The 12,675-nt window shown below is 49.9% G+C and overlaps 1 protein-coding gene across 2 annotated transcripts in view; it reads right to left on the reverse strand.

Annotated features, from left to right (window-relative positions):
* Positions 1 to 7,742: 7,742 nt before the first annotated feature.
* ZNF879 (zinc finger protein 879) overlaps positions 7,743 to 12,675 on the reverse strand; it is a 10,197-nt gene continuing 5,264 nt past the window's right edge. For both annotated transcript variants that reach the window (XM_023507715.1, XM_023507716.1), the window contains one exon: positions 7,743 to 9,608. In XM_023507715.1, coding sequence (XP_023363483.1) covers positions 8,176 to 9,608 — 1,433 coding nt within the window. In that variant the 3' untranslated portion in view covers positions 7,743 to 8,175. The remainder of the gene's footprint in view (positions 9,609 to 12,675) is intronic.

Below are 12,675 nucleotides of genomic sequence, written 5' to 3' on the forward strand. Positions count from 1 at the left end.
GGCTATTTTTTTGTTGCAGTTTGGCCGGGGCTGGGTTGGAACCCACCACCCTTGGTCTATGGGGCCCGCGCCCTACTCACTGAGCCACAGGCGCCACCCAAGAAGCTGCAAATTTCAATTAGCCATGCTGGATGCTGGAGGAAGGAGTATTTGTATTCCTTCTATAGAAGATGATATAAAGTTGTCATGCAACGACACGACTGAACAGTTTGGACCCCCCAAAAATTCAAGCGAAAGTGTTCTGGAGGCGGATCAGGCTGCTAATAAAATATTATGTACCTTTTCTGGATCCTATATGTTTGTAGTATTTGTCAGCCTTTAAAAACTTTTGTCTTGGACGGCACCTGTGGCTCAAGGAATAGGGCGCTGGCCCTATATGCTGAGGGTGGTGGGTTCAAACCCAGCCCTGGCCAAGAAAACCCCAAAAACCTTTGTTTTATTATTTTTTAATTCTAAATACATACTTGCTGTCACATCTAATTTTGTTTTTGTAAGTTTGTATTCTTTTCTTTAATTAATTAATTGATTTTTTAGAGACAGAGTCTTACTTTATCACCCTGGGTAGAGTGCTGTGGCAGCGTCACAGCTCACAGCAACCTCCAACTCCAGGGCTGGGTTTGAACCCACCACCCTCAGTATATGGGGGTCGGCGCCCTACTCACTGAGCCACAGGCGCTGCCCATGTATTCTTTTCTTTAAAGCGAGGCCCCCAGGGCAGCACCTGTGGCTCAAAGGAGTAGGATGCTGGCCCCATATGCTGGAGGTGGTGGGTTCAAACCCAGCCCCGGCCAAAACCGCAAAAAAAAAAAAAGTTGTAGTTTGGGGGCGGTGCCTGTGGCTCAAAGGAGTGGGGCACTGGTCCCATATGCTGGAGGTGGCGGGTTCAAACCCAGCCCTGGCCAAAAACTGCAAAAAAAATAAGTTAAAGCGAGGCCCCACAAAACCTGGGTTTCACCCTGCCTCCCCTTCTCAGGCCCTCCTGGCCCCGGGGATGTGAGTAGCCAGTGGCTGGCCTTGGCAGCAAAGGGGCTGTGGAGGGGAGGGAGGGCTGGGAGACCCGGGGAGTGATTCTAACTGTGAGCTCAGGAGACCTCAGAATGGCCTCTCTCTGAGCTCTCCTGGGATGAGGACTTGGGTGACGGCTGGCGGAGCTCCTAGCAGTGGCCACCTTCACAGGAGGCGGCCCCCAGAGTCACCCATGGCAGCGCTCACTCAGCACCAGACAAGCAGCCGGCCCTGGATCCCCACCTGCCACCATGAAGTGAATGGCCCACGCTCACACCCAGGGGTCCGTTACTTCGTTCACTCGTACAAGGAACTTTGCTGAGTCCCCACCAAGGTCAGCCCCATGCCAGATGCTGGGATGTAAAGAGTTGACTAGACAGAGACTTGTGGGAGATGGTGACAAGGACATTCTAGTCTCCTGAACATCAGGTCTCACCCAGAGGAGGTTTGGGAATATCTGGATACAAACTGGCTGTCACAACTAGTGCTGCCAACATCTAGTGGGTGGGACAGGGGACGCACATGATGGCCCCCACCACAGAGAGATTCCAACTCCAAATATCCAGGTGAGTCTCAAATCCCAAGGTGTGGAGTCCCCCCTGGTGTGCTGGGGGCCCAGCTCTGTTGCCAAGGACTTTCCAAGCCCTGACCAGGAGTGAGTCTACCCTCTGGGCTGTGGGCCCAGCCTCTTACCTCTGCACCCTCACCCAGAGCCACTGTGACTAATATGTCCCCAGACCTTTGCCATCCCTGCTCAGCCACATCCCAGGGCTAGGGGGCAGCTCGGCTGCCTGAGGGCATCAAACCCTCACCTGCCTGGGGAGGCTTGTCTCAGGGCAGGATAGCCCTTGGCCTCATCCTAGTTTGGGGCAGAGGGCCCCGAGTTTGGTGGAGTCTTTCCATGCTGGGGGTCCCGGAGTTGTGGGAGGGTTTTGAGGTTCTACATAACACAGTCCTCACAGGCCCCAAGGCTGTGCGTCTGAGCCCCCTGTATCCGAGATAACCTGCACCTTGTTTCATGTACAGGGGGCAGAACTGGAATGGGGCACAGCCACGGATTAAAATGAGGGGGAAAGTCATGGTTTGAAAGCATCCCCAGCAGCCCCTGGTAGAAACTTAATGCTCCTGTCTGCAGCTGAATATGCTGTGCCTGGGGGCCTGACATGGGGCTGCAGCAGGTGCTGTGACAGCTGGCCCGGGAGAGCAGACACAGCCAGCACAGCCTGACTTTGTGCATAGGAAGAAAAGTCAGGATGCCCCTCACCTGGGGGGGGGGCACTCCATGACTGGTATGTCTTAACCTGATGGGTTTGTCAGCTCTTTGAGCGACCCACTTGAGATTTGCAGGTTATGTTGAGTCTCCCCAAGTTCATGTGTTGAAGTCCTGACAACCAGCACCTCAGAACTTCACAGAGGGAATCAGATTGAAATGCTGTTAGGATGGTCTTTAAGCCGGGATGACTGGTGCTTTTATAAAAAGGGGACATCGGGTCACAGACAGGGAAAACGCCAGGCACAGAGGACGGCCAGAGATGGAAGGAAGCTGGAGCGAGCCTGGGACAGTCTCCACGAGGGTCTCAAGGAAGGACCTTGACCCGGGGCTTCCCACCTCCAGGACTGGGAGGTGCTCTGTGCTGCTGTTAAGGTGCTTGCTGTGGCAGCCCTGGGCACTCACACAGTCATCGTTGGGGAGTTTCATTTCCACTGTGAGGGAACGTGGAGCTCTAGTCAACACATCTGATGATCTGATGCTGAGTACCCTGATGTCTACAACCTACTCTGAAACACCCTCAGTTAAGATGGGTGGATGGACAGGTGCAGTGGTGGGCAAGTGGACAGAGATGGGATGAATAAAGCAAGTTTAAACCAGCACCCACAGTCTGGGTGGAGGGCACTTGGGTATTCATAGAGTGATTCTTTCTGTACTTCTATATCCTTCAAAATTTTAAGCATAAAATGTTGAAAAAGCTAGATGTTTAAGCAGACATTCCAGGAGGGTCTGAATGGCCAAGCGACAAGACAACTGTTAGGACAGGGCTCTCCTCCCCATCACTGCTGTGGCGCCCACAGGACACGTTGTAGGTGCTGGCATGAGCAGGAGGCAGGTCCTAGGAGTAGAAGTGGCAGAAGGAAGACCTCCAGCCTGGTTCCCCTGCTCTGGGTCTGCTTCCACTTTGGCATCGGGAAAGGATGGATTCGGGAGAAAGCCAAGTTCAGGGTCTTCTGCTGGGTGTGGCCAGCCTGTTTCCCGGAGGGAGGAGAGGCAGGCTCCACTGCCTCCCCCAACGCTGTCAGGGTCTCCTTACGGAGGGGCTATGTTTCCTCCCAGGTGCAACTTGGTCCCACCTCTGCCACCTGTGCCCCTTGGGGTTCCAGGAACCCTGGAGATTTTCATGTATGGAACTGATACCTGCTGCTCCAGCCTGTGCTGTCAGGCTGCTCAGGTCAGGTCCGGCCCACCAATTCTCTCTCTCTAGATGTGTTCTTTGTCTCGTGAGGACCCCACCCAGCTGTACAGCCATGGGAGGTGTGAGGGGAGCACACAGACTTTGGAGGGAGGCTGTGTGGCAGCTGCTCTGGGCATGCTGACATCACTGAAGCTGTGGTGTGGGTTCTCGGCTGCTTATTGTAGGTTCACCTTGGACAAGCACAACATTCTTCTCGGCCTCTGGGGAACAGAACTTAGACTTCTAGTGGGGCCCAAGTCCTGCCAGAGTAACAGACTGCATCTCCAGCTTCCCCCTGGAACAGCTGAGTGGAGCCAAAAGTACTTTTGGCTAATGAGTGAAAAGGAGGGATTTTGCAGCAGGCTTCCAGGAAAACTGCTTAAAAGAGAGCCAAATTGGCCCCGGAGGGCCCTGTGGCGCCCTCGCACTTTTCACCTTGGTCCTGTTGAGAAGGGACACCAGAGAAGCGTGAGGTCTGGGAGAACAGGTCTTTTCAAGGAAACCATAAGGACACAAGAAGACCAAGGGTCCTCTCCATGGTAACTCAGCTCTTGGGAATTTGTAAACGTGAAATCCTATAGTTCTGTAGGGGTTGGAATAGTATCTCCCGCTTGATTCAAACTGGCCAATGAGAAGGGTACCTGTGGGTTGGAACTTACTATGCTGTAAGCTCCCGCTGGCAAATAAAGTCCTCCCTCTTATAAACATGGTGTTTGGGTGCTCTTACTCTCTGTTGGGCCTTACCTTCCTCCAACACTGTGGTCTGGAGGGCTAGAGCCCCAGCAGCCCCCTTGGGCCCAGAGGGGCTTTGAGGCTGGAGACTGTGGAGACTGCAGTAGGTACCTGTGTGCACATGTATGTAAGAGCACCCGAACACCATTTATAAGAGGAAGGGCTTTATTTGCCAGAGGGAGCTTATGGTATAGAAGAATTCCAAATGGCTCTGCTCCCCGACTGGCCTGGTCTTCCCCTTTTTATCAACAGTCAAAAAGTTCCAGCCCTCAGCAGTATGTACATACATATGCACACATGTACATACGTACTGCTGAGGATGAGGAGCCAGGCAGCAGGTGTCTGGGCCCTGAGGACGTGGTGGAGCTGCCACACCTCCCTGGATTGGTCACCTTCAGATTTATTACTTAGGAAGGAAAGGAGCTTCTGTCTTGCCTGTCTCTTCTGTTGGGACTGCTCTGCTGTGTGCAGTCAAACCAGGCCACACTGGGATTGGTGTTGGTGATACTCATCACAACCCTGCCAGGGATTCGGCAACTACTCTTCAACAGGGGAAGATGGAGGCACAGAAAGGGTAAGGTACTTGCTCAAATCACACAGCTGGAAAGGGGGAGTGAGACCCAGAGCTGTCTGGCAGACTCTTGCCATATCTCAGGTCACCTGGCTGGGGGCCACCTGGCACTTCCCTGAGTCACTGTGGCCAAGCTGTGACAGCCACTCCAAGCCACCAAAGGCAGCTGGAGGGGTGGCAGTACATGGGAGACACAGTATTGTCCTGGAGCCAGGCTGGTGAGTATGGGAGGACCTTCCCTCACCTCACTGTTTGGACTGACTGAGAATTAACATACAGGCAACAGATAGGTAAGAACAAAATAGTTTTACTACTGGTAAGGGTGGACTTAGGAATGTGCCCAGCAATACTCTGGCCCACCCTTGTTGAATCTTCCCTCTGGGCACTGGGATTGCTGAGCCAGAGGCTCACCTGGGCAGCCCAGCAGGGCGAGACTCCAAGGACAGGCAGCCTGAGAGGGGGCTGGGCGGCAGCAGCATCCTCCTACAGCTCTTTGGATTCAGCTGCAGGGCTGGAGGAGTGGGCTGAGCCCCCCTGGGTCCCCAGAATGCTAACCAGGAGCACCCCAGGCCGTTCCAGGCTCAGAGAACGCAGATGTGTCTTGCTGCCCAGGGCAGAGCTGCCTGAGGGAGGAGAGGTGAGGAGGCAGCTCCCTGCTCCCACCTACACCCCAGCTGCTCCCTTAGGGGCCCTGCCCTTGCTGTGCAGGCAAAGGTGATGCCATGTCCTCTAACATGGGCCCACCCAGCTCCCCAGATAGGCTTGGACAAGCACTGTTGGGTAGCCAGGGGACTCTGCACAGCCTTAGAGGCTCTGGGGATTGTTTGGGGCTAGAGGACTTGGCTTTGACAAGTGGCCCCTCCCCATGTTCCCAAGTTCCACTCATCCAGCCTGGCTACACAAAGCTGCCTGCTCAGCTAGGCAGGTGCTGGTGAGTGGCCAGAGCCCACCTCCCTAGGGCTATTGGAAAGGGAGTATGGGCAGGCTCAGAACCCTTCCCCAAACTCACAGTCAGAGGGGCTGAGTGCAGGCGAGAGGCTGGGGGACCCCGGGGCTGGCAGTAGAGGGGCTGCTACACCGGCTTGGTCTGTCTGCACTCCCTGGTAGCCACCCTGAGGCCTGCCCAGGACCCTCTCAACCACTAGAAAGTGGGCAGAGACGCTGACGGCTCAGGCCCTTACTCGGCCTCTCTCTAGCCACTGCCCCTTTGCTTGCTGGGCTCCAGCTCCCCTCCCCTGAAGTCATTGATGCCTGCCCCTCTCCTGTGATGCTTATCTCCCCTCCTTGCTTGTCTAGCTCCCTTCACTCTTCAGCTGTCCGTGGTAAGGTCACCTCCTCCCTGGTGTCCTCAGCCCTTGACAAAGCAACAGCCGTCTCTCCAATTCCCCATGAGAAGATCCCAGAAGCCTGGAGAGTGTCAGAATCACAGGACCTCAGAGCTGGGTGAGAACCTGTGGACCTTGGCGGCTGCGTGCCTTGCACATTCCTGGGACAAGTACTCACCAGTTTACGTGGCAATGACGTCCCCAGGGCCCTCCCTGAGTTCTAAGGCCCCCCAAATCATCTGCTGTCCTGATATTGGCATTATCAGGCTCCCTTCTCCATCTCTGCCACAGTGACCTTGTCATCGTGGGTGGGGTATAAATGGGTGGACTCTGGTGGCCAGGTCCTGCTGGGGGGGGAGTGAGATCTGGGCTAGTGCTGGGAGGCCTGGGTGAGGGGTGGAACGGGTGGGCACGTGGCCAGCCCTGGTCAGTGTTGGTCTGCTGGGCCGAGCCAGGAGTCCTGCTAGACACTGGTTGCACGACGTGTGTGCACTTGGACGGGAGTGGGTCTGGGGCAGATGACAAGACATAAACAAATGTCACATTACAGCTGTAATTTCTGTGTTTTTAATTTTTTAACTGCTTGGCAGAGAAAGGAAACTAGCACTTCCTGAAATCAGATCTCAGCCCCAAGTGCATGGGTCTCCTGGGGGACAGCACCCTCAACAGAGCCCAGAGTCCCAGTCTTACTAGTGAGGTAACCGTTTCCAGCTTCCTAATATCATGGTTCACATTTTAGAAATGCTGCCATGGGCTAAATAACCTGCTGAAGACTGTTAAGTCCTCTGTCTGGAGGAAAAAGCACCTGAACTTGGAGCCTGAATATTCTTCTCATGCCCCTCAGAGTGTGGGGAGGGAATGACACCATCTGATGAGGGCGAAAAGTGGGACGTTTAGGGTGAAGGCCCAGTGGCTCACCTCACCCTGGGGTGACAACCTGAGTTCCACATTGTTCCTGGTACTGGTAACAGAGATCACAGAAGCAGGCACAGCCCAGAAGCCAAGAGCTGAGCCCCTCTGTGGCGACATTGTGAAATTGCTAACAACGGCTGATGAGCAAATTAAATCTGCAAAAGTGGTAAATGTCTGAATGACCTTTACTTCTTGATTCAATACAGCAAAGGTAATTGCTTTATGAGGAAAACAGATGAAATACCATGCATTTTATGACTTAAAGTGACTTCAGATCTGGGTCAGAGTTTAGACCAAGACCTCAGGAAGGGAACCCCAAAGACAATGTTAACTGCGTAATTACAGAGGGACTTTCTTTTGGAGTGAATGGCTTAGAAAGCAAACAAACAAACAAACCCAAAGAACAGAATCTGCCTTAGGATTACAAAACAAACAAACAAATTTCAGTGACAGTGAGGTAGCTAAGGGTCACCTGTATACATCTTTTTTTTTTTTTTTTTTGAGACAGAGCCTCAAGCTGTCACCCTGGGTAGAGTGCTGTGGCCTCTTAGCTTATAGCAACTTCTAACTCCTGGGCTCAAGTGATTCTCCTGCCTCCACCTCCCTAGTAGCTGGAACTACAGGCTCCTGCCACAACGCCTAGCTATTTTTGGTTGTAGTTGTTATTGTTTGGCAGGCCCAGGCTGGATTCGAACCTGTCAACTCTAGTGTATGTAACTGGCGCCTTAGCTGCTTGAGCTACAGTCGCCACCTACATCTCTTTTCCAAAACATCTTCCTAGGACAACTGGCTTGCATAACATTTAAATACAGTTTCAAAAAAATAGATTGCTAGATTTATCTGAAGTCTGGATTTTATGGCTGCATTTTCACATAAACCAGTAGGGTTTCCAGTGACGCTCATGAAAGCTGATGGCTGTTACCACACATTGCTAGAAATAAAATAAAATTATATCACCCCCCACAATCGAACACACTTACAGTAATAACTTAAGGAAATACAAGTGAGCATCTTCCAGAAGCTTTCCTAATACTCCAGTTACCCTGCATCCTGAGTCTCTGTCGGTGGATGACGTCTGCCTTCACCTCTCCTCACACTCCCCCCAGGATTAGCTCTTTCATGGTCACTGTGGAGCACACCTCAGTTGGAGGTTCCCACCTGAGTGTTCCTAATGCTGAGCCTCTCAGTTGTGAGTCCTCTGGTGGTTGGTCAGAGAGGAGCTCTGGCTGAAGGCTTTCCCACACGCCCTGCACTTGTAAGGCTTTTCTCCTGTGTGGACCCTCACGTGGGTCACGAGGGATGAGCTCTGTCGGAAGGCTTTCCCACAGACCTTACAGTTATAGGGTTTCTCTCCAGTGTGAATTCTCTGGTGCTGAATCAGTGCTGAGCTTTGGTTGAATGCTTTTTCACAGTCATTACATTTATAAGGTTTCTCTCCAGTGTGAATTTTTCGATGAGTATTAACTCCTGAGTGGGAACTGAAGGCTTTTCCACATTCCTTACAATGATAAGGTTTCTCTCCGGTGTGGATCCTGTGATGTATATTAAGCCGTGAAACCCAGGAGAAGGCTTTTCCACATTCATTGCACTTGTAGGGTTTCTCTCCAGTGTGAATCCGCTGATGCTGGAGAAGAGCTGAGCTTTGGCTAAAGGCTTTACCACACTCTTTACAAGCATACGGCTTCTCACCGGTGTGAATTCTCTGATGGATGATGAGGGCTGAATGGTAACTGAAAACTTTCCCACACTCATTACAGTGAAAAGGCTTCTCTCCAGTGTGAATCCGGTGGTGTCTGCTCAGCCGTGAGATGGAAGTAAAGGCCTTTCCACACTGACCGCACTCGTAGGGTTTCTCCCCGGTATGAATCCGATGGTGCTGGATGAGGGAGGAGCACTGGCTGAAGGCCCGCCCACACTCGCTGCACTTGTACGGCTTTTCTCCGGTGTGGATTCGCTGGTGGTTGTTAAGGGATGAGCTACCTTTAAATGTTTTTCCACATTCTTTGCACTTATAGGGTCTCTCTCCAGTGTGCATTCTCTGGTGTCCAATGAGAGATGTGGTGAAACTGAAGGCTTTCCCACACTCATGACATATGTAGGGCTTCTCTCCAGTGTGGACGCGTAGGTGCTGGGTGAGGGAGGAGCTTTGGCTGAACGCTTTCCTACATTCCCTGCATTTATAGAGCTTCTCTCCTGTATGGATCCTCTGATGCTTACTCAGGGAAGAGCTGTGAAGAAAGATCTTTCCACAGACACTACACTTGTAGCATTTACGCACAGTGTTGACCCCCAGTTGTTTAAAGAGAATTGAGTACTGCTGGGAACGGGGTTTCCTTCCTCTAGAAACAATTCTGGGCTTTCTAATAAGGGATGGTTTTAGACCAAGATTTTTCCCAAGTTCAATACCTTTAAAGCTCCTCTCCTTGATGTAGACCTTCTTGATAGTAACTAATACTTTCCTGAAGAGTTTCTTTTTGCCTTGTTGCTTCTCTGACTTGTGCTCATTTATGTAGGTTTTTCCTAACTTGAAATCAAAAGCACCATCAACTATGAGTTTTTTCATGACTTCTTGATTTTCTTCTTCAGAGACTGTGGTTTCAAACAAGCTCTCCCATCCTACAATAAACAAAGTGTATAAGCCTCTCCTGGGCCAGAAATAAAGAAAAGTGACATCAAAATATAGAAGATGGCTAATAAATGCAGGCATAAAATCTTAGGAAAGAACAGAAAAAGAAGAGGAGAAGGAACGGGGGGAAGCAGGATGGTGGCCACATCTGGGGAGGTGGCTTGAGAAAACCTGTGTGCTGGGCTAAGCACCCACAGGAAAGTTCTTCCAGCAGCAGAAGCCAGGCCTGACCTAGTAACAACGTGCAGGTCATGGGGCAGGAACAGTTCTGAGCACGGTTGTGTCTGGTTCAGCTTGACCTGCCAGGTTGCCACCAGCACACCGGGGAAAGCTGCAGAGAGGCTAAACATGGGACACACAAGAACCACTGGCCCTGCAGAGCTCTGGGAAACACAGGGTCTGGCACCCATCAGAGTGCAGTGATGGACAATACTCCCCTACTCAGGCCATGTATAATCAGTGCCCACAAGTCTTGTGCAAAGGTCAAGACTCTGGGGCTCCTAGGGAACAAGACAGAAAAGGGCCGAGGATTACATCCTGCCATGGGCTGTTGACAATGGCCAAGTACCGTGGCAGAAGTACCGGGAATGATTAGAATGAAAATAAGAAAACATAGAAATAAGAGCAAATAAGCTGCATTTTAAACTGTGCCACGAGAAGCTGAAATTAGAGACGAGGACTAAGGACTAAGTAACAAGAGCTAGTCAGGCAAAAATGTCTGTATAAAGACGACTCAAGTCAGAAAGAACGGCTGAGCCAGGCGCAGTGGCTCACGCCTGTAATCCCAGCACTCTGAGAGGGTGAGGCAGGTGGATTGCTTGAGTTTGTGAGTTCGAGACCAGCCTTACAAAAGCTCTTCTGAGTCATTCAGCTTCCTTTATGCCAGTAATTCCTCATGTTATACATTCTTTGACAGTATTTTTTAGCTTTGCACACTTAGAAAATTATTTTCCTAAAGAATTCCTAAACTGTTAATAAAGACGGCCATCCTCTGGAAGGACTGTCCACTCAACTCCTCACTACAGATAGTGCCTGTCGCTCAGGACAGCAGCATGACACTGGGTGTTTACTTCTCTATCCTTGGTAACTTAATAAGAAGAGAATGGTATCTCACAGCTTTCAACTTCACTGATATTAATTCAGCTGAACAGTGTTTCAAAAAATCCTCTGTGGATTTTGAATTCATATTCCTTCCTTGCCTTTTCAATCACAATACTCAAGGCTTTATACTGCAGTGATTAATTCTTCCAGGGGTGTCCACCTCCTTTTCTTCTCTGCTGCACATTGGAAGAAGAGTTGTCTTGGGCCACAAATTAAATACACAGACACAGGCTTGGCACCCGTAGCACAGTGGTTACAGTGCCAGCCACATACACTGAGGGTGGCAGGTTAGAACCCGGTGCAGATCAGCTGAACAATGATAACTACAACAAAAAAAAATAGCTGGGTGTTGTGACAGGTGCCTATAGTCCCAGCTACTTGGGGGTCTGAGAAAAGAGAATCATTTAAACCCAAGAGTTTGAGGTTGCTATGAGTTGTGATGCCATGGCACTCTTCCAAGGGTGACATGGTGAGACTTTGTCTCAAAAAAAAAAAAAATAGACAGACAGTAATGAAAGCTGATGAGCAAAAGAAAAGGCCCGTGCATGCTCTTTGACATATCTGGCACCACATATAAGCAAAACAGTCCTCAAGTAATCTGCGTGTGGCCCACGGGACGCAGGTTGAACACCCCTGCGAGGTCTTTTTCTCTTTTTGTTATACCTTTGTATTTCCATAACCATGTTAGCAATAGTAATAATAAGAAACTTAGAAACTAAATTTCCTACAGAAAGACTGTCTAATGAAGCAGGGCTTAACATTAAAGCCCTTTCAGTGAGATGCTATTCAGCCTCTATTTAGTGAAGGCTGAATAACTGAGGGACATTGACAAGTAAAAACAGGCTCTGTCTGGAACATGTACAGTGGAATCGATCCTCTGTGTCTTTCTGTGCCTGTCTCTGATTCACAAACACACTCATACAAATATTCACTTGGTCTGAACACATCAACAGCACACTGACAACAGTAGTGACCACGGTCTGGTGAAATTTTAAGGGACTTTCCTTTTTTTGCTCTACCTTCTCTTTATTTACACAATAGCATGTATAACTTGTACCAATTAAAAATAATTAACTTGTAAAATGCTTACAAAAGAACAATCTGATATTAATGGTTTCTTTGCCAACCAAAAAACTCAAGAGTCAAATTTGAAACTTATACATAGCTACTATTCTAGGCTATAACAGATATATTTATTTTCTAGGTTTCCAGTTGAATTTCTATTCTATCACTATTCTTCCAGGCACCTGCCTCAAATTGTTGGTAGCAAGCAGCAGGATATATTTAAGTATGCAGTAAAAACAAAAGATCCCTGAATTGAAGAATGATTGAGTCTTCAAAGCTAAGGGCCCAGTGAATGCCAAACAAGGAAGCTTCAAGCAAAAACAATCCTTGATACAATGCAGAAAATTTTCTAAATTCCAAAGATAAAGAGGATAACCTATAAGATCCCAGGTTATAGCAAGTCAGAGAAGAAAAACCAGGTCACCTTGCAGGAAACAGACTCAGCCCAACAGTGCTCAGTGTTCAAAGGCAGGGGGCAAAGTTTGCACAACCAACACCAGAAATCTAGATCCAGAAGAACTGATTTCAGACACACAGAAATATTGTACGCATGAATCTTTTTGGGAAAATGTACTCAAGAAAACATTCTAGTCAAACCAAGGGTGAGGATCTGACAGTGGAGTTCCTGAACGGAACCACTGACTTGAGCTGACAAAGAGCGGCCCTGTCCTGCCAAAGAGGATGCCAGATCCAGACGGTGACAAAGCTCAAGGGAGCCCCCTGTGGAGCCAGGAGGAAACACAACACTCCTAGTGGAACAGAACTCAGGAGCCTGGGGTGCAGCAGCCCACAAGGGCTTTCAGAGACTCAGCGAAAGGCCCTGGGAGTCAGGACCTGGAACATATTTTGAAAATTTTCTTTCTTTTCTTTTCTTTCTTTTTTTTTTTTTTT

This window comes from Otolemur garnettii, unplaced genomic scaffold (assembly GCF_000181295.1).
Source record: "Otolemur garnettii isolate 467f Iridium unplaced genomic scaffold, OtoGar3 scaffold00198, whole genome shotgun sequence".
NCBI classification, from domain to species: Eukaryota; Metazoa; Chordata; class Mammalia; order Primates; family Galagidae; genus Otolemur; species Otolemur garnettii.